This window comes from Triplophysa dalaica, chromosome 17 (assembly GCF_015846415.1).
Source record: "Triplophysa dalaica isolate WHDGS20190420 chromosome 17, ASM1584641v1, whole genome shotgun sequence".
NCBI lineage: Eukaryota > Metazoa > Chordata > Actinopteri > Cypriniformes > Nemacheilidae > Triplophysa > Triplophysa dalaica.
In genome coordinates, this window is record NC_079558.1 from 6,976,275 (window position 1) to 6,999,667 (window position 23,393).

The 23,393-nt window shown below is 37.2% G+C and overlaps 1 protein-coding gene across 3 annotated transcripts; it reads right to left on the reverse strand.

Moving 5' to 3' along the window:
• Positions 1-4,411: 4,411 nt before the first annotated feature.
• On the reverse strand, positions 4,412-23,341 carry epas1a (endothelial PAS domain protein 1a). 3 transcript variants are annotated; one of them, XM_056771220.1, is made up of 16 exons: positions 22,991-23,341; positions 17,599-17,789; positions 15,843-15,994; positions 15,640-15,724; positions 14,432-14,550; positions 14,110-14,312; positions 12,143-12,249; positions 10,214-10,361; positions 9,902-10,041; positions 8,730-8,947; positions 8,271-8,372; positions 7,737-8,149; positions 7,047-7,173; positions 6,849-6,963; positions 6,597-6,752; positions 4,412-6,472 (listed from the first exon to the last, which is right to left on the reverse strand). In XM_056771220.1, exons 1-16 carry the CDS (start codon positions 23,014-23,016, stop codon positions 6,321-6,323), a joined length of 2,454 nt encoding a protein of 817 aa, XP_056627198.1. In that variant the 5' UTR covers positions 23,017-23,341; the 3' UTR covers positions 4,412-6,320. The 3 variants fall into 3 exon arrangements, with proteins under 3 accessions (XP_056627198.1, XP_056627196.1, XP_056627197.1); XM_056771218.1 differs by having other exon boundaries at positions 9,824-10,041; XM_056771219.1 differs by having other exon boundaries at positions 6,849-6,960; positions 9,824-10,041; positions 22,991-23,340.
• Between the last annotated feature and the right edge of the window lie 52 nt (positions 23,342-23,393).

Sequence of the window (23,393 nt, forward strand, 5' to 3'; positions counted from 1 at the left end):
AAGTGTCTTATAAGACAACAGAGGCAGGTTGGTTAAGAGAGAAAGATAAAACCGTTTTTCAAAGAGGCAGCAAACGTTTCGCAATTTTCAGTTAACAATCTCATTCACAGTCAGTGTCTGATGAATAATAAGTTGTAAAGATAAGGAAAAGAACTAGATGTTAAATTACATAGTATCTGTAGTAATGTGAAGACACGCTTGATTTTGATGTATGTACTATACGTGAAACAGATGTACTTAAACATTTAAAGGCAGCGCTTCTTAATGCCATCATATGTTTAATATAAACATATGTGACAAAATGAATCCGAGAACATTGTATTTTTGATATATGGATTTGCACGACATGTTGATCAGCAGTTAAATCAATTTATAGCCAATGGGTGACAACTTCAGTATAGACTCTTTTCAATCCATGCATTTTTATATATGTCGCCGTGGATAAATCTTTCCTAATTTTTATCAGTAATATGTTGATGTTATAATTCCCTGATCCCTGTTTTGCTGGTTCTCTGTCAACACTCGCGTCTGTTTCTCCCCCTCACATGTTTCCTCTTCACACACACTACTGACATGCAATAATTTATCATGGTCATGTTTCAAAGGCCAAGCACTTGGCTGTTATTGGCTCACAGAGAGACAACACCCACTGTGTGATTGGATTAAGGGGAAGGAGGGTGCGATGGGGGCTGGGAGTGGTTGTAAATTAAAATGTCCTGTTGTTCCAAGAATGGTTTCCTCTTTACATTAGAAGGAATGTGCAACCCCCTATTGCATTGTATAGCTTGCAATTAAAAAAAAATAGAGTTTCTAATCTGTAAAGCCCCACCCCGAGCCCATATACATATAACATAATAAGTGTCATACATTACAAAAATATATGTTTAAGATATTCGATACAAAAAAGTTTAAATAATGAATCAATCTATTCTTCAGTATTTTCAGACTGATCTGACTTGGTCTTTTGAACTGAGGGGCCTTCAAGGTGACAGGAAAAACACACACTCCCTTTACATAGCAAAGGGTCGATTAAAGGGTGGATCTTTTTTTCCAACAGCCTGCAATATGTTTTGTTGTCTGGCATGTTTGTAAAACCATTCCTTGCCTTACATAAATAATGCAATACTGACATCTCTTGGCCAATGTCTTCAACAGCACTTTAGTTTCTTTCACAATAGTGACCTATTTTTTCAGCAGCCGCAGTATTGGTTTGTTTGTGATTTACCACATTACTGCAGATGTGAGTTTATTATGCAAGTACATATAGGCTACATGAATACTAAATATTTTGTAGTATGCCAAAATATAATTACAACAAAAACTAAACAACCATAAGGATGTGTGGTTAGTTATTAGTTATTGTCAACGTAAATTCAACGTGGTGGAAACATTTGGGTCAGATCACAAAATTTAAAGCTTTGCCTTAGGGCAGTGGTTCCCAAATGGGGGTACGCGTAGCCCCAGGGGGTACTGCAGGGGGGTACGTGAGAGAAACTGAAATTTAGGAATAAATCAATAAATTAATAAATTATGATAAAAGTATTGTAATGTGAAAGTAGGACTACACAAATATGCATAAAAAATAATTCATAAATGTAAAACGCATTTCAATTTATAAGATCAGGAGCAGTGTCTGGGCGCAAAATAATGTAAGTTAGAAGAGGTTGCGGTTAAATGTATTTTTTTATTTTATTATGATCAAAATGAACTTTTCCTGACAGAAAAACTCTGATTTACCTTCAACTGTTATGCTTAATACTGAAGAGATTTAAATAGTTGCGTAAAGCTACATACAGAAATGTTTATAAGCAATAAACCTGCTTGGGGGCATCAGATATAATAACTGTCTGACTCTCATTTCACTGTATTTTAATGCAAAATGTTGCGGTCTGGTCAAGGGGTACTTGGCTTGAAAAAATCCTAAAAAGGGGAACCACTGTTTTAGGGTGTAAAATGTCTCCACCACTAGCGCCATCTACCGGTAAGACAAGTGTAAACAATCCAGCCCTAACTAGTGGAACTGAACCCGTAAATACTGCTCTTGTGTTTTGCTTTTTTTGCCACTAGATGGAGTCCTGATGTCAAAAAATTAATGATGACTGAAGTCACACCATCTCAAATCATGCTATATGATCTTATTTTACTGACAGGAAATTATTTTAATTAAATTCACAATAACTGTAACGTTTGTGACATTTTATAGCAATGCACCGCTGATGGGCCTAAATGTTTCACAGCATAGTAACTAATGCACACACATCTTACATACGCATGTGAGAAAGCAAAGATCTAAAGTGTCAAACAAGTTCCCACGAGAAAGCTCCAGTCGTGTGCCTTGCTGCCGGAAATGGTGGTTATTGTGGTTTGAGTTTTTGCGTAAAGCTCTTTCCATCTGCCGGGTTGACGCGCTGCCTAAACTCAGACTCATTGATCTGGAGCCCTTCACCGCCTTACCATCAGATAATGATAAAATGCAATGTTTGCTATGCAGTTGGATAACACATTTACATTGTCTCGTTCCTCTAGTTCAAGAAATGGAATACATGTGTTTGAACTTGGTTTGAACTGGTTCACTGCTGCAGTTCACAAGGTCATCATTCGGTCAAGTCAAAAGTCAAAATCCGTCTGAGAATCGTGCCCAACCACAGACACTTTAAACCTCTTGCAACCCCAAAATTACTTACACAGCCAATACTGTTTGTTACTAACTCACAAATCTGCAGTGTATTGTACAATAATCAAATACTTACAGCAAAATTGTTTTTCAATGAAAAAAGGAAATGCTAAGCTGTCAAACTACAGCAGTAAACATATATTAAAAATCTGTCTTTTGCAAGACAAGGCCAATAAAAGCATAAGGCCAATGAGCACATTGACCTTTGTGAAAAATATTTTTTCTATGCAATAGTAACACAATTAACACTGTACATTGTGTCCTACCCTACTGTAATCTTAATTTCTTCTACTTTATAAAACATTTAGTTATTGAATCATAATGCTTGCAGATTTCTTGAATGCCCCAGAACTGTTTGCTTTGCTAAATTAAAAACATCAAATTTTGTGTTCAACAGAACAAAAAATAAAGATACAATTTATTTTCCTGCTATGGTAGTATTGGTACTTCAGAAATATCAGTTGCTAGATATCTTTTTTTTTGTTTAACAGAACAAAGAAATGTTTACAGGTTTGGAACAACTTGAGGTTCATTTTTGGGTGAGCTATCCCTTTCATTTTTGCTGTCACGCTATTGCACACACGATGCGGTTTATTTGTCAATTTAACATGTATGCAACTCTTAACAGATCTGTAAACCTAGTGGTTAAATCTTGTGCATTCAGAGATTTTGTTGGATTTGCTCAGATTATTATGATTAATGAATAGAAAGATATTTCTGGGAAGCATGGAACATTGCCTAGTATATTAGTTTGACCTCAAGTTACTGACAGATTACATAAGTATGACCTGGTTTAAATGATGAAACATCTACTGTCATGCTAGAACAACTACTATAATACAATATAACAAAATCACAACATTGATCTAAATCACACTGCAGAAACTTCCTCTGTGACAACGTAACAGTGTAGATGCAATTACTTTCTTGGCTCCAAAATGATGACAGTATTTTCTACATTCTTTATTTGTTCCTCTGCTAAAATACAAATGAATGCAAAGTTTTGTATGCTAAAAACAATAACTCCTATTTTTGTGGGTGGAGCATAGCTGGTTTATGTTAAATTATGTAATATTCTCTTCTCTTTCTTGTTTACAAATCAACACAATGTTTTGAATTCAAAACAGAATGACGTGTGTGCAGCAGAGCTAAAAGCTTAGTGTCAGCCTGCTTGAATCTACAAGCAGCATTTAACCAACTCCTCACACCCGAAATGATAGTAAAAATATATAATAATTTTCCATTATTGTACAAACTATTGTAAAAATAGCTATTGTTAGAACAGGATATTTTTTATGGCTGTAGCTTTTCAAGTAGAGTATCTTCCTGAGGCCATTTGCATGTATACAAGAGGACATTTAAATCTCTTCCTTAAGTAACCCTTCGTGTCCCAAATCCATATAAAACAGCCAACTACTGCATGCGTATATTATATTATATTGATGCTCTTTGCTTTCTCTTTACCACAAATTGTGTTTGCATGTTTAGTGTTTAAATATTTATTCCTTATATGGTCATTTGTGTGCTTTGGCACTATGTATTTGTTTGTGGTCAACAGTATCATGGTCTTCCGGGACACAGAGGACAGGATCGGAATGTTCCAATTATTGTAATTAAATAAACAAAACAAACTAAATCTGTATATATCCGGCCATTTCTTTTGGGTTGCTTGAATGCTCATAAACTCTGATTATTTCTGGCATTAATAGCCTTAATGCAGCGATAAAGACCAATGTATTCATATGATTAATGCTTTAATAATCACTGTAACAATCTTATACAAGGCATACAGAGGAACAACCCATACACAAATCACATCTATACTTGTATAAGACATTAGACGAAAAAGGCTTTTAATGTGAATCAAATGAAGAAACAACCTCAATCTCACAATCTCAACAAACTGTAGCGCTTGTCTTTAAGGCTTTTGACCTAAAATAACATATTGCACCTCTCTCTGGGTCATGATTGTTGTAAATATTACTCAAATTTCAGTGATACAAACAGATTGATTTGTGGTCATTTTAAAGCCAAAAAGAAGAATATGTTTGGGGGTAACATTATCTGCATTAAGCTTTATACTTCCTTGCAAATGTCGTCACATTTGAAGGGAGTAATGCTAAATTTCTATGCAAAAATGTGTTTCTTTATACACAGTCAGTGCTGGATGTATAGACATCGAGCCACTAACCCAATAATGTTGCCCTGCATGCAGTAATGTGTACGTTTGTGTGTTTGTGCGTGCTGTCAGCTAGTAAAAGTCTATATGAACTGCAGTGGTTGGAAATTGAACAGTTATTTCTTAAATAATATATCAGCATGAGGGCTTCAGTTACACTTTAAAAAAATAAAAAAAACTGTAGCTTCCAGTTACCTGTCAAAATTACAAAAGCAAAAATAATTACCCTTGTAACAGTGACAGAATCATGGAAGAAAAAATCTGAGAATGATTTAAAAGTAGAATTATTTTGAAAAACAACTTTTGTTTTACTGGTGCAAAGTTTATACCAAGAAAAAATGAAACCATGATACCAATAAGATACCAATCGTTGTTAATTTAAGACACTATCCTGAAAACAATTACAGACTCTCTCAAAAATAAAACTGAAATTAGCTCTATAGCTTTTGTTTTTGACACAAATAAACCCCAGAGTATCACAAGAAGGTGATACACATCACAAAATATACTACAAAATATAACAAACTTAACTTGCCATGTATATTAGGCATGTATAGAAGAAAGCTATAGATTCATCTCTGTCTACTGCTAGGTAGACAAGTACCAAGGCACTTCTGAACACCAAATACAAACATTTGTTATGTGTAACAGACATCAGAGCAATAAACTCTGACTACAGACACAATAGATATGTTTGTATGACAAAAAATACATACGCGTTTACAGTTAAAGTTCTGTTATTAAGTCTGAGAATAAGAAATATTTTAAAGAACAGGTTAGGCGGGATTGCTGAGATATGAGATAACAATAGACCAGACCCCTGTTCCTTTCCCCTTTTAGTCTACTAAAGGAATTGAAGTTCCATTTGGATCTATAAAATAAAGTGCTTTTGATCGCAGAGAACCTATAGACTCAATAAAGCATCCCTGTCATAGCAATTATGTTAAAGGAGAATGTAGTGGAAAGTTTAGATTAAAAGCAGAGAAAACATGGGTTATATATTAATGTTCAACATCATAAAACAGATGAGCTACGCAGATTAATGCAACCTTTTTTGCTGGCACAAGTTCAAGGCAATTTTTGAGGCCACAGCCTTGGCAAAACACTTAAACATTGTATTTCTGTTCCATGAATAATTCAAAGCTACATAAATAAATTAAAAAGGAAACTACTGTACTGTTTATATTTTTGTAAATGTATTGTAGTTATTTGATATAGTAAATTTGCACAAATCTGTCCACAACTGTTAAGAACGGCTAGTGAAGAATCATGACCGTATTGAATGTGGTTTGTCTGAACACATATGATACATATAACAATATATATTTTTAAATATATTAAAATATAACACGTCTTAGAGGAAAATATACAAAGCATGATAATACATGCATAAAATATAACAGCACAGAGACATATTGAAAAAGATTAAAGGAACAAGCAGAGACTGGATGGATTGCTACAGAAGCTCTACGTTGTCTGGTCCAGGGCTCTCAGAAGGTCACAGCCCTGAAGCAAATGCAGGTTCCCATGTAGAGGCACGTTTACCTCACAGTCATATCGCGTGAGCTCCGGAAGGCAATATGTGTTGAAAGATGGGCCCAGTAGCTGACTTATCATCCCTGTCAAAAACACAAGAGCAATAACTCAGTAATAATATTAGATAAAATGCCTAAAGAACATTACTGCTGCATTTGTGACACTGAAAAACACAAACATCCTGTGATGTGCAGGCTATAAACTGACCGCTTTGTCTTGGTGAAGGCAGCATGTGATACTGCCTGTTATTGGGAAGGCAGAACATATCTGTAAAATGCTGTTTGAGATCTTCTGAGCTCCCTTCTTGAGAGTGTATGAAGCTGCCAGGAGCCACAACTCTTTGCATGTATGGTGGAAGTTTATCTGTCATAAGGTAACAAGCGTAAGAGAGCATGAATTTGAGTCCAGAACTATTACACAACTATGGAAGATCAACATTTGAGAAGTTGATATTAGTACCTGTGAGCACACTCGTGCTGAGAGACTTCCTGAAAGAGAAGGCACAGCTGTCAACGGTCTTCATCCTCTTACCACCTACAGGCTCATTGTGAGCGGAATACAGGCTCATCTCCTGCTGAATACAGACATACTTTAACTTTGTATTTTTGAAGCAGTACAATGTGATGATGAATGATACAGTATGCAATGGCATTTTACCTTCGAGATATCAGAGAAGGAGCATGAGGAACCAAACTCAGACTGTCTCTTCCGTTTAAAGCTGTTGATGAGGGCAACCTGCCCCAGACTCATGTCTTTCTGTACAGGGCCAAAGTTCTCAAAATACCTTAAAATAAATCAGCATTTGTCAAATCCTAGAATTAAATTATAATGATCCTTGTAACAATGCCCAGGCTCATTCATAAAATACCTGAATTGTTCTAAAACACATAACCCTGGGTATTAAATAGCTATATTTCAGAACAGTTATTTACTGTAGTTATGGTCATTTGTGAGTGTCGGAAAGTTTTTGTTTTCCTTCCAAAAAAATACAAATATTGTAGACCTGTGACACTATTAAACACTGATGTTTACATTTTAAGTGAAAAGCTTAATTCAACATTGTTGTGGGGAATTGTTGCTGTTTATTGTACAAAGGAATACAGTAAGCAGCTTATTCACAATGCAAAGATGGTGTTGCATCATTACTTGAACACAGCTGCAACAAACAAGATGATTGTCATTAGACTTTGATTTACGCAGAACCAAATCCCTAAACCTAAGCATACCTAAAAGCTCTTTAACAGCCTTACAATCACTGCTGTTTCCTTCTGAAAATGCAAATCTACTTAATGGTTCCTGATTCACAAATTTCAAAATAAACTGTTTACATAAGGGAACTCAAATTACCTTTGCTCTGGCAGGCCAGCAGAGAAATTACACGTTTGACCTGGGTCTTCTGTGCTGTGTTCATCCATGCGTCTAATCTCTGTATGTTCATACTGTGAGGGAGGGTCGGGAGGCCACTGAAGAACCCGCCTGCCTTTCTCAGAGGGGAGTTGGATGTTGGGTGTAGTTTGATAATGTTGCACATGAACTGTGTCTGGCCATGTGTTATAACTGCTCTTGTTGTCAGAAGGGAATGAGCCCAAGGGCTGAAAGAGTTCAGCTACTCTGCTAAAACTGTGCTGGACGGCTGTGCTACAGTCTGGATCTGTGTCAGGCACCGGCTCATCCTGACAGATTGGGTGAAGCTCAAAGTCTTCACCATCCATGGGAATGTAGGGAGCGAGAGTTTCCAGGTCCAGATCGCTCAAGTCCAACTAGACACAAAAAGAATGTAAGCCTGGTTTTAATTTTAGTATAGGAAATATAAATATCAGGCCGAATTTATAACTAAAGCAATTTCACATTCAATGGTTGTAAGGTTTATATCACACTGACCTGGGTGTCTGTGGGATTTGTTGCCACATTTTCAGGGCCAAATAACTTCTCTGTCAGCTCCACCTTCAGTTCCTTGCCGTAGTAATCTATTGGACTGTTAGGCTGCACACAGTTAACATCACAACACATTACAGTAAATCAGTTAAATATCTTATGATCACATAAAGTCAACATGAAATCAAAAACGATAATTTAATTTCTATATACATGTACTCTATCTAGTACTACTAAAAACATTACTTTCGTTATGTTTTTCCAAATACAAAAACCAGCGCTGCCTGTGCAATGACCTTAGGTCTGGGATGACATCAGCAAGACCTTATTGTTTAACCCTTCCCATTCAAACCATGTCACAGATTTTAAGGAACAATCCAATCAATTGCAGTAATTCATGTTGTTGATAAATATAAAAAGTATCAAAGATACAAAGGAAGAGAATGATACAGGGGAGGAACATACTGTGGAGCAACTGCTGTTGCATCGACTCAAGCAGGGCGTGGTACAGGACTTGGCCTTGCCTTGAAGAGGCACCTGGAGCACAGGGAAGGCAGAGGACATTTTAGACAGGCTACCATCAGGACTGCTTTCAGGGGGCATGTCCTCAACCCACGACTGGCTGACCACAGGTATCTTGGTAGACTCGGGGAAGAACGCCGACTCTTCAAACTGTGGACTCTCTGCAAATGAACAATTTACAATACGGTCAAACAACGTCTCTTACGTCATAATTCAAAACAACTGAATTAGTATTACTACATAAAGAACCAAAGAAGATCAAAATACAACGAACAATTAGACACACCTTAAAAAACACAACAGTTTAGTTAAGTTCTCACTCAGATCAGAGTGGGTGTCGTTCTTGAGTGAGGGTTACATAAACATAATAGGATTACATAAAAGGTGTTTTTTATGTTTTTACATAAAAAACAACCTTAGACATCCCTGAAAACAATTGTTGAACCACCGAAAGCATTGGTGAGTGCATTGATTTCCATCCCATGCAGTGGTTTTAGATGAAGGCATGCATTGTGATGAAAAGAGAAATAGTATAGTAAATAGTAAACCCATTATAGCCCTGTTGCGGTTAAACACACAAACACCGCATAATGCCATCAGTAAACGTTTCAGCAATGTGTTGCAGTATTAACACACTAGAAAACAGAGGTAATACAGAAATAACTTTTTACTTTATTCTTAAAAAACACATCTAAAAATAACTTGGAAAAATGCCAAAGCCAAAGCAAAGCCATAAAATGCTAATTTGCTTTAGAATAGAGAGATTAAATCCATTATGTCACATATGAGGTACCCATGTTATTGCCGCTGAGCTACAGTACAAAACGTCTGCCGCAACATCAAAGCTTATGACCTGGGCAGTGCGTATGTGTTTGTGAACAGTTGTGATTCTGAGGTAGAATAAGGAGAACCAAGGGAAGGAGTAAGAGTTCATGCATGCAGGATGGGAGTGGCCTTGTAATCAGGGGTTGAGGAGGTGAAGAGGGTGAAGGAGTTGCAGTGTGAATGGTTGAAGAAGTGGCAGGTGGAGCTCTGACCAAAGTCCAGGGCAATGATGGCGTCTCCCGGCATGGGTGCTAACTGGGCTAGCTCCTCAGGGTCTGCCTTGAGCTTACTGAAAGGAAGGGCCTCGGGTTCTAAAACTGAGCCTGCTCCTCCCTGGCTGAACAGTTCTCCTGTGTTAGGCATGTGGTACGGCTTGAACAGAGACTCGGTTTGATCCAAGGAGAGAATCAACGATTGCTCTTCAATAGAACTGAAATACAAGATCAAAAGAATATATAACAACTAAACAATCTATATCTCAACTGGAAAAGCGTTACGCAACATCATGGGTTCGACTCTCGGATGGAACACACTCGTGATATGTATATCTTCAAAGTAGTTTATCCACGCATTAACGCAATGTGAATGTTTCGTTTGCATACCTCAGGATGTAGTTGATGCAGATGATGCACTGTGGTTTGGAGTTGCGATGGTTGTAGATGACGGTTGCCTGGGTCTCCACCCAAACAAAGCCCCCGTGCTTGGCTAACATTCTGTACTGGCCGCTCACCACTTGACCCTTATTACAAACTGCAGAACAAAAGCAAAAATGGGGGAAAGGTAAAGAAACAGCACATTCTGAAACTATTAAACTGAATTACACATGCATAACACAAGAAAAGAACCATAAACCTGAATTTTTATAACATTTTATGACTTAAACGGTAATTGGTTCAAGCTTTAACAACTTTAACATACACACATACAGTAAATGCAAACACAAATAGAGGAAGCAATTTATGTAAACCTAATATTGTCCTTGAAAAACAGTCACAGTTGCAGTACAGCAAATAGTAAGTGTTGACATACTATATTTCAAATCAAAAGATCTAACTGCAGTATTAGGTAATACTGCAGATATCAAACTTGACATGTTTGAACCCAATGAAGCAAACCAGAGCGCCGATCTGGATCAGAGTTCAGAAAAGACATCAGAGGAACCAGATCACAGGTGCTGCTTACTTCAAAGGCTTGTTAGCCGCTAATGCACAGCTAATCAGGGGACCTTCTAATCTGAGAGCAAATCTGAGAACTCTGCATCTGTTATTGATGACAGAGGACATGTATAATGGGATTCAGACCTACTCACTACTTTAATACCTCATGTGGCAAAACAACCAAACCGGTTTTGAATATACAAAAATGACGTTCAAAACAACATCTTTTGGTACAGTGTGATCATTTTGTGCTTTACGATAAAGTTGTCGATTTTTTCATGTGAAAGAACTAATCGCATTGCACCTGTAAAGCAGGAATTAATTATATTAATTAATGTATGGTACAGCCGGTGGGTCATCTGAGGACAGAAAAGCAAGACTTATGCACAATAGTATGGCGTAATAGTATCGCGTGATACATTAGAAATACACAATAGGGAAGTTTCATTCTATTTCATAAATAGTGAAGGTAAAGATTTATTTTTCAAAGTGGCATTTGTAAAGTTAGGACTAGGATCAACTTCCGAGGCCATTATTTAAAAAGCTGATGAAAAACATTATAGGCTGTCAACGGCATCTGTTAGGCAAATAAAGAAAGCAATGCAACAAGCATTGAGTTTATAAATATCCCTAACAATTCCTGGAGCCCAGTGGGACATCTGTTTCCATCCATCATAGAGCCCATGGGAACAGCCTCAGATCTAGAGGGTTTTGAGTTTATCCATTGACAGAGATGAGAGGCGAGGGTCTGTTCCAGGCCGTGGGTGATTTCAGGACAGAGTCAAGATGCAAATTGAGATATTAAAGGCATAGTTTACCCCAAAAAAATTCTGTCATCATTTAATAATTTGATTTTTATTAGTACTTTAATACAATTTCCATGTAAAATCATGCATTCGTATTTTTATTATGTGTTTTACAATGATTTATGTGTATGTTACTATATGTGATGCTCTGCTTTTGTTTTGTTTTTCCGTCAAGGGTCAACAGATGAAAAATAGCTTTTTGGCTAATTCTGGCATATTTACAGTTATGTTTATTAATGATTAATATTAAGATATTTGCATACAAAATACAAGTATTATTCCAAATATCTTTCTCTGTGTTCATCAGAACAAAGACATTTATACAGATTTGGAACAACTTGAGGGTGAGTAAATGAAGACAGAATTTTTTGTGGTAAACTGTTCCTTTACGATTGGGAATATGAAGCACATACAATGAGCTACTGCGTTTTTCAAGTGTGTTTGTTTTTTGTATGAGATAAACTATGGGTCTTTAATGGATAAAGCAAAATCATGTTTGTTTCAATGTTTTTGTGTGTGTGTGTGTGTCTGTCTCTTGGATTTGTGCTCACTGAATGCAAGAACTCACGATTTTGGTGGCACCTTGTCATGTTTTCAGAGTCCAGAGCATGGCAGAACTCATACACAGAACGGCCGAGAAGTTCCTCTGGTCTATAGCCAATCAAACTGCTTACTCTGCAACACAGATACATATGAAGAGAAAAAAGTTCAACTACTGAATAAAGACCCCAAATACAAAACAGTCAGGAGGTACGTGTTATATAAACGTCCGGTGAGGTTATTAAATCAAGACTGCCATATTCCTTAGGACAATGTGGGATTTGTCCCAAGGTTTGTCCCGATTGCATTAAGCCATTGTGTAGCTAAAGTCAAGACTTCATTAACCGTGATTCATGACTTTTGATTACATCTGTTAAAAACAATCAATCCTCTTAACAGGCAAACTTGTGCTGCTGGAGCCAATGTAAACAGTGTCCTCAGCTTAGTGAAAACAAATGATTACAAACAGGGCCCTTGTTTATTGAAGTTATAAATCTCTGAGTTGTATTTTCTCTGTTCGATAGTTATCTTGAATGCATGTTTTCCAACTTGCTAACTTAAAGACAGAGAGAAGCTTTAATGCATCAACACCCTGTCTCTGAAAGCTGTTTGCTGAATCCATGTTCTATAGGACTACAATAATATTTTCTGTGTTGATTTTTGTGGTGTTGAATTAACACAATTACCCCATTAAATAAAAGTATTTTGTTAAAAAGTGTATTTTTTGGAAGATCTATTGACTGAAATGGAATATAGTAGCCTAATAATAATACATCTCCTTTTGCAAAGAAGCGAAAACGTCACAACATTTTTCTCCTGTGTCAGCCACCTTAGTGCTTCGAAAGGGAGGGGAATGCGGTTGAGTGAGCCGTTGGTTGGAATTTGAAACCTCACCACTAGATGCTGCTAAATTTCATTCACTGGACCTTTTTGATGCAAATGAGGAAATTTAAAATGCCGAAAAAAGCAGAGACAGAATCCACCTTACAGGCGTGGACGTTTAATTAATTCTTATTGGAAAATTATCTATAAGAATCTATGCATTGTAGCACACAAGTACGATAAAAACTAATCTGACCTCAGCTGCTGGCATGTCCCTCAGGGCACATTCATTTGAATCAGTGACCCGCTTGCATTAATGTACATATGGCAGAGCCTATGGGTGACCAGCCACTCATAGATCCTCTGGTCGCATATCCTCAGGAGACATATGAACTCAACTGGCTTGTTATGCAAGTTATGTAGAGGGAATACATTGCTGCCCCTTAGGAGCTGTTAAGAAATTGAAGTTATCTAAGAGAAAAGCTCATGATCACTCTCCCTTGCAACAAACACTGATAACAACACAGGCAGTAGCACAAAAGGATTATGATAAGCGTCGCCAATAATGACCTTTGTAACAAAGACATACCAACTCATGCATTAATTTTAAGATATAGATGTTTGCAAATAAATTGCAAGAAATTACCATGTTCGTGTTGTAACTTATGGTTCACACAAAAAGTCTTTGCAACAAAAATAGACTGCGTTAATAAAATCATTTTCAAATTCATTTTCAATAATGACATTTTTCAATGCAATAAAAACTAATTTATAAGGTTTTAAATGCATATATTTGACGCTCTATGGTTCTTGTATGTCTAAAGTTAATGGAATTAATTACACATATGTTACTTATCTCATTTCAAATATCTAAAAGATATCTTATCTTTAATGGTTGTTTATCTAAGTGTGTAAACTCATGTGGTTCTGTGGGGAAACTGACTTCATATATCTGCTAAAAATGACTTGGAAGCAATTGATGAGTAATGTAAAGTTTCCTGAGAAAACGTTTAGCATCAATTATTTGTAGATGGCATATAGTGTGTTGTTATCATAGTTCATTAAATTCATATTTTTTAAATGTGGTTTAAGTATGCACATACTTTTTGGGACCACTGTACATGCACACACACATATACTATATTCGTGTACTTTATTTCAACATGTCCTTGCCTCTCATCGCAGTAGATAAACCTCATGTCCATACTGTGTCTGCTCATAAACGTCTTGCTGTGCAGGGGTGTGTCCACGGTGGAGGGGTGTGGGATTGGTGCACAAAGCATAGTAACACATGTGAGGGGGGGTTCGGAAAACCCACACAGGACTTGAGGTGGGCGGCTGTTGCACACTTGCAATTGCCCTGTGCAATGCAGCACCTGACAGACAGAGCGGCGACATTGTATATTACTTTACTGCATTTTTTCGAAAGAATAAAAAGATTGTATTTAGATTTTTATGCTGTTCATGAATGAAGCTTTTATGTATGTTTTCGTACCTTCCAGCTGGCTGATTTGAGGTTGACAGTGCGACCTCTGTTGGTGACCGTACACTTCATCCTCATAAAGAAATCTCTTCCTGCGCTCATTTCTTTACCCTTCTTGCCATACACAGGACCTGCAAATCAAACAACTTATAAGTCATGTGCTTAAATGTAATTGAATTCAATCATTTTGGACGTACAAAGTACAAAAGATTACAAAGTAATTCAAATTTTCAAACTCTAATAAACATCAAACACACTGAATTATATTTTTTACAGCAAATTTACTGCATTGAAAAAGTATTGCACATTTAATGCAACTTTGCAAATGTACGTTAATTGTAATATGTGTCTTCTCTTAATACATTACGAGTCTGCCAAACTTACAAATGTTTATAAAGAGGTGTCATGGCAATTTTTCATTTTTACATAACAAATAAAAAGGACTTGACTAGACTTGAGTTTTATGTTGACCATAAACACTTTCTTTCTAGCTGTCCATAGTCAGACTTTGATCTTTGCTTTGTCAGTGGGTCGTGGAGGGAAGGTACAAAGTGTAACCGCATCAGTCAGTTTAACTACAATATATCGAGCTCTCTGAACTATTGCCCACGGATTATCTCTAGCGGACCAAGGAAACAGCAAGAAAATTACACCACTTGCTCAAGAGCTCTCGTTTTTAACATGTCAGGTGACAGAGCTGATGAAAGAAACACTGAGAAACAGAGACAGGAATATACAGGAGGAACATGCTGTCTGGGTGGGGCATCCCCACTCTTATCCTGTTTGTATTTTCACACAGACAGACTACATGATGGCGACAGAAATTGTTCATTACAATGGATACATCGGCATAATAAATAGAATTATAAAATATTTACAAACGATTTCGTTCAATAATAATGTGGAAAAGCAGAAAGACTCCTGAAAAAAATACAGTGAAGGTTACAACCTTTGTTTAAAAACGTTTTCATGTTTCAGGTTTGACCATATTATTTGTTCTGAAAATGTTGATTCTAAGCATAGGCGTAGACAGCCGTCTTTGAGCTGATGGTTGCTAAAAAAAAGCTGTCTTCAGAGAAACCACCTCAAGAATGTTCAAAATGTAACATCATGATTGTGATAAGTACACAGAGATAAATCTTACCAAAAGATAAAGATGTCTAGGAGGTTCTAGATAGGAACCATGTATTATACATAACTAGTTTTGAGCGGACACTTACCGCATTTGACGCTTAGATTTTCTCTGATTTCCTCATGATCGCAAGGGTGTGTGAAGTCAAAGATGCTGTGACCTGTCAGCTCCACCTGATGCGTTTATGGAGAAGTAAAGAAGAAAGTTTAATCACCAATGATAAAACAACAAAAACCTGTTTGGTGTATCTCTGGGCTGTAATTATTCTGAAAAGATGCAGATAAAACTCACCTGTGTGAGGCCCATGTATTTACTGACATTCTCTGAGAGGAATATAATGTCCCCATCTGACGTTACCACGGCAACAAAGCCTTCCAGAGACTTCAAGTATAGACTGTCCATATGGGTGTCATTTTGTGACCGAGTTTGTTGAACTGTGCAGCCTGAGACAAAAATAAATTTAAATTTTGGTTATAAAAATCTGGCAAATATGGTCAACTGTCGGCAACGGTCGGTCAATACCCCTCTCTCTCATTCCTTCATTTCCTATTTCTCTACACTGTACTGTCTGACAATAAATATATATAAACGGTCCACAAAATTATGGACAAATGGTTTCCTTTGGTTTACACCTTCTCATGGGACAAATGCACGTCATCACATACAAACAAAAACAGACTCAAGTCCTTTTACTTAAGTCATGTTGACCATTCAGCATGACAAAGAAAGCAAAAATGTCACATCCCCAAAAAAACTTGAGCTTCAGGGGATGTTTGAGTTACATAATGCCATTGAAAAAGACTTAACAACTTGACATAATAAGTACACCCAGACTCCATGCTGTGAAGTTCAGGCCTGTTTCCCTGCAGATAAGAGCCTCCTCCCTTGCTTACTGACAGCAAGAACCCAAGCACTGAGGCTTTGACCCTATTTAGACGTCGTCATCCTGCGTCTTCATTGTGAGTTTGGGCGACCTGAAGGTGGTCAGTGTCAGTGATCCCGCCTCCGCCCTGCATTATTTGCCCTGTGTGCTATAAATACATAACTGGGATGTCTAAATCCTAGTTTTCTGCCGAGCCAAAAAAATCTTATTTTATTGTCCAGCGGTTTATTGCTTTGTCAAGTGAATTAAAGTGTCAAAAGTCAAAATAGACACAAACAAGAGCTGAGTTTAAGATCAAACGAGATTCATAACCTCGAATTGGTTTCACCTATTTGAGGTCCTGTCTCTTGATCAAAGCTTGATGCACAACAACCAGAAACCAATACAGTATAAGTAATCATACAAGCAGGCCTGCATGGCGCCAAGACCGAGAGTGTTGTGGCTAAGAAAGAGCAGAAATCATAATTCACCATTCAAAGAAAACAGTACCACAAGCAGCCCGTAATTACCTCACACCTCATCATCTCCCTACGTTCCCGTTCCTCTCCGTCAGTGGACGCCCACCCGACTTCCACACCACCCACACACATTTTCATCAATAGATTCCATCTCTTCCCGTTTTCATTGTTTCATCCCCTCCTCTCTCCCTTTTCCCCGCTTTCAGAGACACACACACACATGTATGTGCATCAGGAATGGAGTCTGGAAACAATGTTTTGTGTTTTTGTCTGTCTTCCTGAAGCTCTTATTGTACACTGAGCAGAACAGGACATCTTGTGGTTATACCCGCCCCAAGCTTACAGACACATACACATATGTGTAACCTATTATTACAAGCACTTTCCGTCGACTTCTATTCCTTTTATTTTTAGCTAGGAAATATTTTCTATCCCATCCATTAGTGGCTAACATTAAGCCCTGTCAAATGTTTTGCCATTCTTTTATTTTCATGAGGACATTGTTTGATATGTTCTTTAGTTGAATTAAAGTTACTAATTTACTGTATGATTTCCCTAAATTGTGGGAAAATATTGCTCCTAAAATGCATCTGACTGACATTCTAAAATTGCAAAAAATGAATTGTTCTACAATATTCATAACTTGGATTTTAAAACACACATACAGATGAATAATCACAAATATGCATCTTTTGTAGCTGTGTACCTGAGTTAAAGAGTTTGCGTGTTCGCAGGACACTGATGGCTAGTCTCATGATGGAGGCTTTATCCAGGTGTGAGCTGACGCTGTGGGGTAACGGGAGCTGGTGGGCTAGTTCGTAGAACACCTCTGTCTCTTTACTGCGCCTGGAGCGGGCAGCATCTCTGGACTTTTCCTTGCGCCTTTCCGAAGGATGCCTGTAACAGAAATATGATCAAATTGACACAGAGCCTGAGGTTATACACTAACCCAACATTTGTATTTAAAGAAATTCAAAACAGTGCATTTAAGACCTGTATTTGAATTCATGCAATTCCCTGACTTTGTTATTTTTAGCTATTAGTTGAACCCACATGTAAAGGACTTTGATACTGGGCACTGGATATGTAAGGTTAAGGGGCTTGTCAATCTGTTTTAGGTCTCCGGTCAAGTTTGAGCAGATTTTAATGATAATTTATTGTAAATATAATTTAATTGTAGCATTTACATCGGGACATACTTTTTTCACACACTATCCACAGTATGAGTGAAAGCAAAAAATCTGGGTAACTGGGTATCTTTCCACAGTAGGTCTACTTGAAAGTAGTTAAATAGAAACAAATGATGATCTTTGAAGACAAGTCACAGTGTCTATAAAAGTCTTGTTTGATCATTGATGGACATTATTAAGCACAATTTGATTTATATATGATCTTGAGTTATATATCACACTAGCTGATCAAATTCAAAAGCAAGGGTACGTTCTATCCATATCAGTAGGCTACAGTTAGAAAAATAAAATTCGTACAAAACGTAGTTAAAGGTTCACGAAAGCATAGATCTTTTGATTATTTTTCCCCGTATTTATCTACCCACTTAGAAACGCTATCTTGCCAGGTGAAGAAATTCTGCGGTTTGTGGCCTGCTAGTGAGTGAAGACAGAAAGTTAAGGCCCGTGGCAGAGAGAAGTGAACTCTCCATGGCCCCAGCGTGCGGTGTGCCACCTTCACAAAAAAAACAAGTCAAACGTAATGTGAAAGATGAAACAACCACAAGCGCTTTGTATACCACTGTGCACATTAACACAGACATCTCAGTGTCTGTGAGAGGATGACGCGTGTAAGCTTCCATTAGTCGTGTCCCAGTGAGGATTCCCTACTCCCTGGTTCAGGCTGACCCAGCTTTGGGAGTCATTGTTAAATGTGCACACTGCACAGCGAGGGTGCAGGAATGTGATAAACAGCCCTCTATTATACCACTGCATACTTGGCAGCCTGTAAATTCCCATCTCTCTGCCCTTCTACTACCCCAATTTTCCAAACAGGGTCATTGTAACAGTAAGGGTTTTTCTCACAGGAAATGGCTGATAGTGGTCAATCCCATGGGAGTAAATCTTGAATTTACTTTAGGCTTTTCCTCTGGGCTAAATGAAAGACGGCTACTGCCAGAACCCCTCACACTCAATGTGTGCAGTCTGGCTGAGGTTTTGGGCTGAACCAACAGACATATTGTTCTCAGAGAGCATACAATCAGATTAGGTCTATTAATGACAAAAGCTGAACGCTGTTGACATTACATGACAAGAAAGGACGGGAAAACCAAAAAATAATAAATTATTAAAAAAGCTGGGACTCAAAATCTATTTTAGATCTGGATTAAATCTAATCATTTAGATCTGGAAGTTTAAACACATTAAAACAAATGAATGTTATGTAATGAACAGAATAAGAGAAACATTTAAGATGCTGCACAATTTCCAGGTCACTAATCAAATAAGCAAATTTGTACAATTGACAATGTTAGCTCTTTTGAACGAAAGGTTAAATTCCATTTCTTCCTCTAAAGCACACAGGATGTGTTTTAGAACGTTCTAAAATCACTCTGCGATAACATGGATCATCAGGTTTTGGACAAATGTGTCTTAAAGGGATTGTTCACCCCAAAATTAGATTAGATTCATTAGATTCGATTCAACTTTATTGTCATTACACATATATAAGTACAGTGTAACGAAATGTAGTTTAGGTCTAACCAGAAGTGCAATTAGCAAGTGCAGGATATACAGTGTGAATAAATACAGAATACAATATTAGGAAAATACTATACAATGGCCATGTACTATGAAAATGTGACAGTCGGTATGTACTATGAACAATATAGACAGAAGGATATATATTGTGAACATTAATGTACAGGTGGTTTTGAACAGATAACAATATAGACTATACAATAGTGCAAGTGATTTGAGTGTGCATTAGTTACAGACATTAGCTATTAAAGTTACAGTGCAATAGATGAGTTGATGCGGTTATTAAAGTTACAGTGCAGTAGATGAGTTGATGCGGTTATTAAAGTTACAGTGCAGTAGATGAGTTGATGCGGTTATTAAAGTTACAGTGCAGTAGATGAGTTGATGCGGTTATTAAAGGTACAGTGCAGTAGATGAGTTGATGCGGTTATTAAAGTTACAGTGTAGTAGATGAGTTGATGCGGTTATTAAAGTTACAGTGCAGTAGATGAGTTGATGCGGTTATTAAAGGTACAGTGCAGTAGATGAGTTAATGCGGTTATTAAAGTTACAGTGCAGTAGATGAGTTGATGCGGTTATTAAAGGTACAGTGCAGTACATGAGTTATTGAAGTTATAGTGCAATACATGAGTAGATGCAGTTATACATTTACAGTGCAGTAGATGAAAATTCTGTCATAAATTACTGACCATCAAGTTGTTCCGTACATGTATAAATGTCATTTTTTGGATGAAACAAAGAAAGATATTTAGAGCAATGTTAGCAACTAAGATTTCGGGGGCACCTAAATTATTTATTTATTTAGGAAATGTAGGAAAACAAACAAATCTGTGGCACCTTTGACAAGCATTTTAATGCTAGTCAATGATGCTCCCAGTTGCATTTTCCCAAATATATTTCTTTGTGTTCAAAAGAACAAAGAAATGTTTACAGGTCTGAAACAACTTGAGGTTGAGTAATTCATGACAACATTTTCATTTTGGGGTAAACTTTCCCTTTAAATCCAAACTTGAGTCCATCAGCTGCTAGTTTGCATGTCGTGAGAGCATAACTAAATACTAAAAAATTCTAAAACTTGTTATTATAATCAAAATAGTGATTACACTAATTCTGTTGAACGCAGATAGTTTTGAATAAATTACCACACACGTCAATCTCAGATGCCTGACCTCCAACCGGCTTATTTTCTCCGTAATTTAAACCAGATCTAAACTGCCCAAACATCCATTGGATGCCTACATGTTTTGTTTTGATCCGAGCTGACCGTGAAGGTTTATCTCTCTGCTGAAACGTCGTTCTTACAAACCCTTTGGCTTGAATCCGTCAAATGAAGGGAAGTTGTGTCCTCTGCCCTTTACTAGGCTACTGAGATCTGTTCCAACACAGCTGCCGACTTCAACCCTCACAACCCCCAGAGAACTTTAATATTATCTGGCTAAACAACTTCTGGAGCTTCTGCGAGATCTATATAATGACCAGTGCTACAGGTCAAGATAGCTTCAGGAAAGTGCTCTGTTAACAGTCTTACCTACTTCTTCAAGCATAGATCTTTTTTGCAATCTTTTTCTCTTTTATGGCATTAAGCTAAATATCGCTGAGGGATAAGACCAACAGCTATTTGGCCACTCCCACCTGTTCTCGGCATGTTGTTTTTTATTAAAATGTCAATCAGGTACTCAACAAGTACCTGACATGGGGATAGTCAGTATTTCAGACAGATCTCAAGGAAGATTTGCTTGAAACATACCTGACACGATTCCTAAAGCACGCATACTAGCCTAGCAACCACAATAGCGAGTCGGCTGTACCTATCACCTACTGCCTGAGGCTACATCACGCTAAGGAAAGGCTAGTGAAAGACAGTAGATCATGTGATTAGTAAACCTATTCCTCCCTTTATCTCTCTCTGCATCTCTCTTCACAACCAGATTAGAACACAGAGTTCGCAAAGAGCCAAAAGCCAGACTTGCACAGGGCCCATTCAGTCCAGATAATCCTATTTTCCCATCCTTAGAGAGATGATCAACCTTTACTCCCCCAACTAATAATCCAGATAATGATAATTGAACACAGGGTGTCGGACCAGCGGTATAAAATATACCTGCTGTGAAAAAGAGAGTAAACAGAGGGAAAAATAAAGATTTGACAAGTAGTGCACTTGTATGATCTATAATCATTTAAATGACATCATACTAAATAAATACAATGCTAATTAAACACTAGGGTGACTTAAACCAGCTTTTGTAGATAAGATAAAACAAATCGATATTAGAAGTTACCAGGAAGGAACATTTTTGTACAGCCTGTTTGTACTGACTTTTCACGGTTCAAATGGAGAAAATAAGCTTGATCTAATTATAACCTCAGTTTCAATTGGAACATATTGTTCCTGTTAACAAGCAACCAAGAACCACATGGAGAACAAGACATGGAGGATCGTTTGACCCCTCTTCTATATCCCAAAAAGAACCAAAGAGTCAGTGTAGGTTTATTTTACCAACAAAAATGATCTGACTTAAACATGCAGACCACCAAGTCACACATCATCACACCATGAAACAAATGTGAATGCATGATGAGCGCACAATAAATAAATAATGGTTTGATACAATCTGACAGAAATACCATATGCAGTTGCAACAACAGTAAAACAAATACAAAAGGAAAGTATATTGTACTTTCAAAGGATTCGTTACAAAATGCTATTGCATGTTTTTACTACCCAGGTTTAAAATAAAGGGATTTAAAAATGTAAAAGTACAGCAAAATATTCATCTTTTTGACCAGAAAAATATATAAATAACTTAAAATTAAACAAAAAATTGCTGTGTTGCAAAAGTTACAATATTGCAAAAAAATACAGTATTGTTATAAAGTGCATGTCACAATTCATCTTAAACTTTAAATCCAGTTATCGTAACTGGACTTAACAGGTAGGTTGCTTTTTAATTTCAAGACTCTAAAAAAACATTGCGTAAGATACAAGCCACATATTTACGAACATGCATTCAATTAATTTTGCAGTTTTTTGCCATACTAAATTTTTTGAAATAATGCTGTTATTCATTCTTAAGTCAATCTACAAACAGGCCAAAACGCAGGTCAACTCTCAACGCCAATATCAAAATCTGAACATGAAATTGCGAAATCAAAGAGACAACTGTTAATACTTTATAAAAAGGCAAAAACATCGACCTGTTACAAACGCACACATCAATACACTTATGAAGTATTTGTTTCTATTTGTTTGTATAAAGTCTACACTACAGCGCATCTTGTTTTTATAGTAATTTGCGCAACACCTCAAAAGTAAATTGAGACTTTGAAATTAAGTGTAAACAGCATGAATGAATAAACAAACAACAAAGTCCAAAATTAAGTTTGCCATACCTCTTCTTCTCTCTCTCGGCTGTCATTATGGGTAAACGCAGACGAAAACCGTTGAGTTTTTCCTGCGTAAAAAAGAAATCACCTTCCGAACGAAAAAGCTTTGTTTCTTTTAAAGTTTGCCCACATATACGATGGTTTTATTTATGATCTCCTCTCCGTAATGCCCATTTTCCGGATGTCTCCAGTGCTGGCCGGAGCAGTTAGTGCAGTCTCAGAACACTGCCGAGGATTGCACTACCTCTCCAAAGTGACGCAGATAGCGCGAGGCTCTGGGGGTTCGGGTGCGCTTTGCTTTGTGACAGTTTAGGAAATAAACTCCTGTGCACCGATCTCTGTGCTAGTTCACGCCTCTCCAGCAACCTCATCTATGGCGCTGTTATGAGTTTGACAAATCTGTGCCCAC

Excerpts from the sequence above, each read along its gene's own strand:
- epas1a (XM_056771218.1), bottom strand. The coding sequence starts at position 23,016 with ATGACAGCCGAGAGAGAGAAGAAGAG. Across the intron at positions 10,042-10,213 it reads TGCATCAACTACATCCTGAG|TTCTATTGAAGAGCAATCGT; the intron begins GTATGCAAACGA and ends CTTGTATTTCAG. Across the intron at positions 6,753-6,848 it reads CAGCACGAGTGTGCTCACAG|ATAAACTTCCACCATACATG; the intron begins GTACTAATATCA and ends ACCTTATGACAG.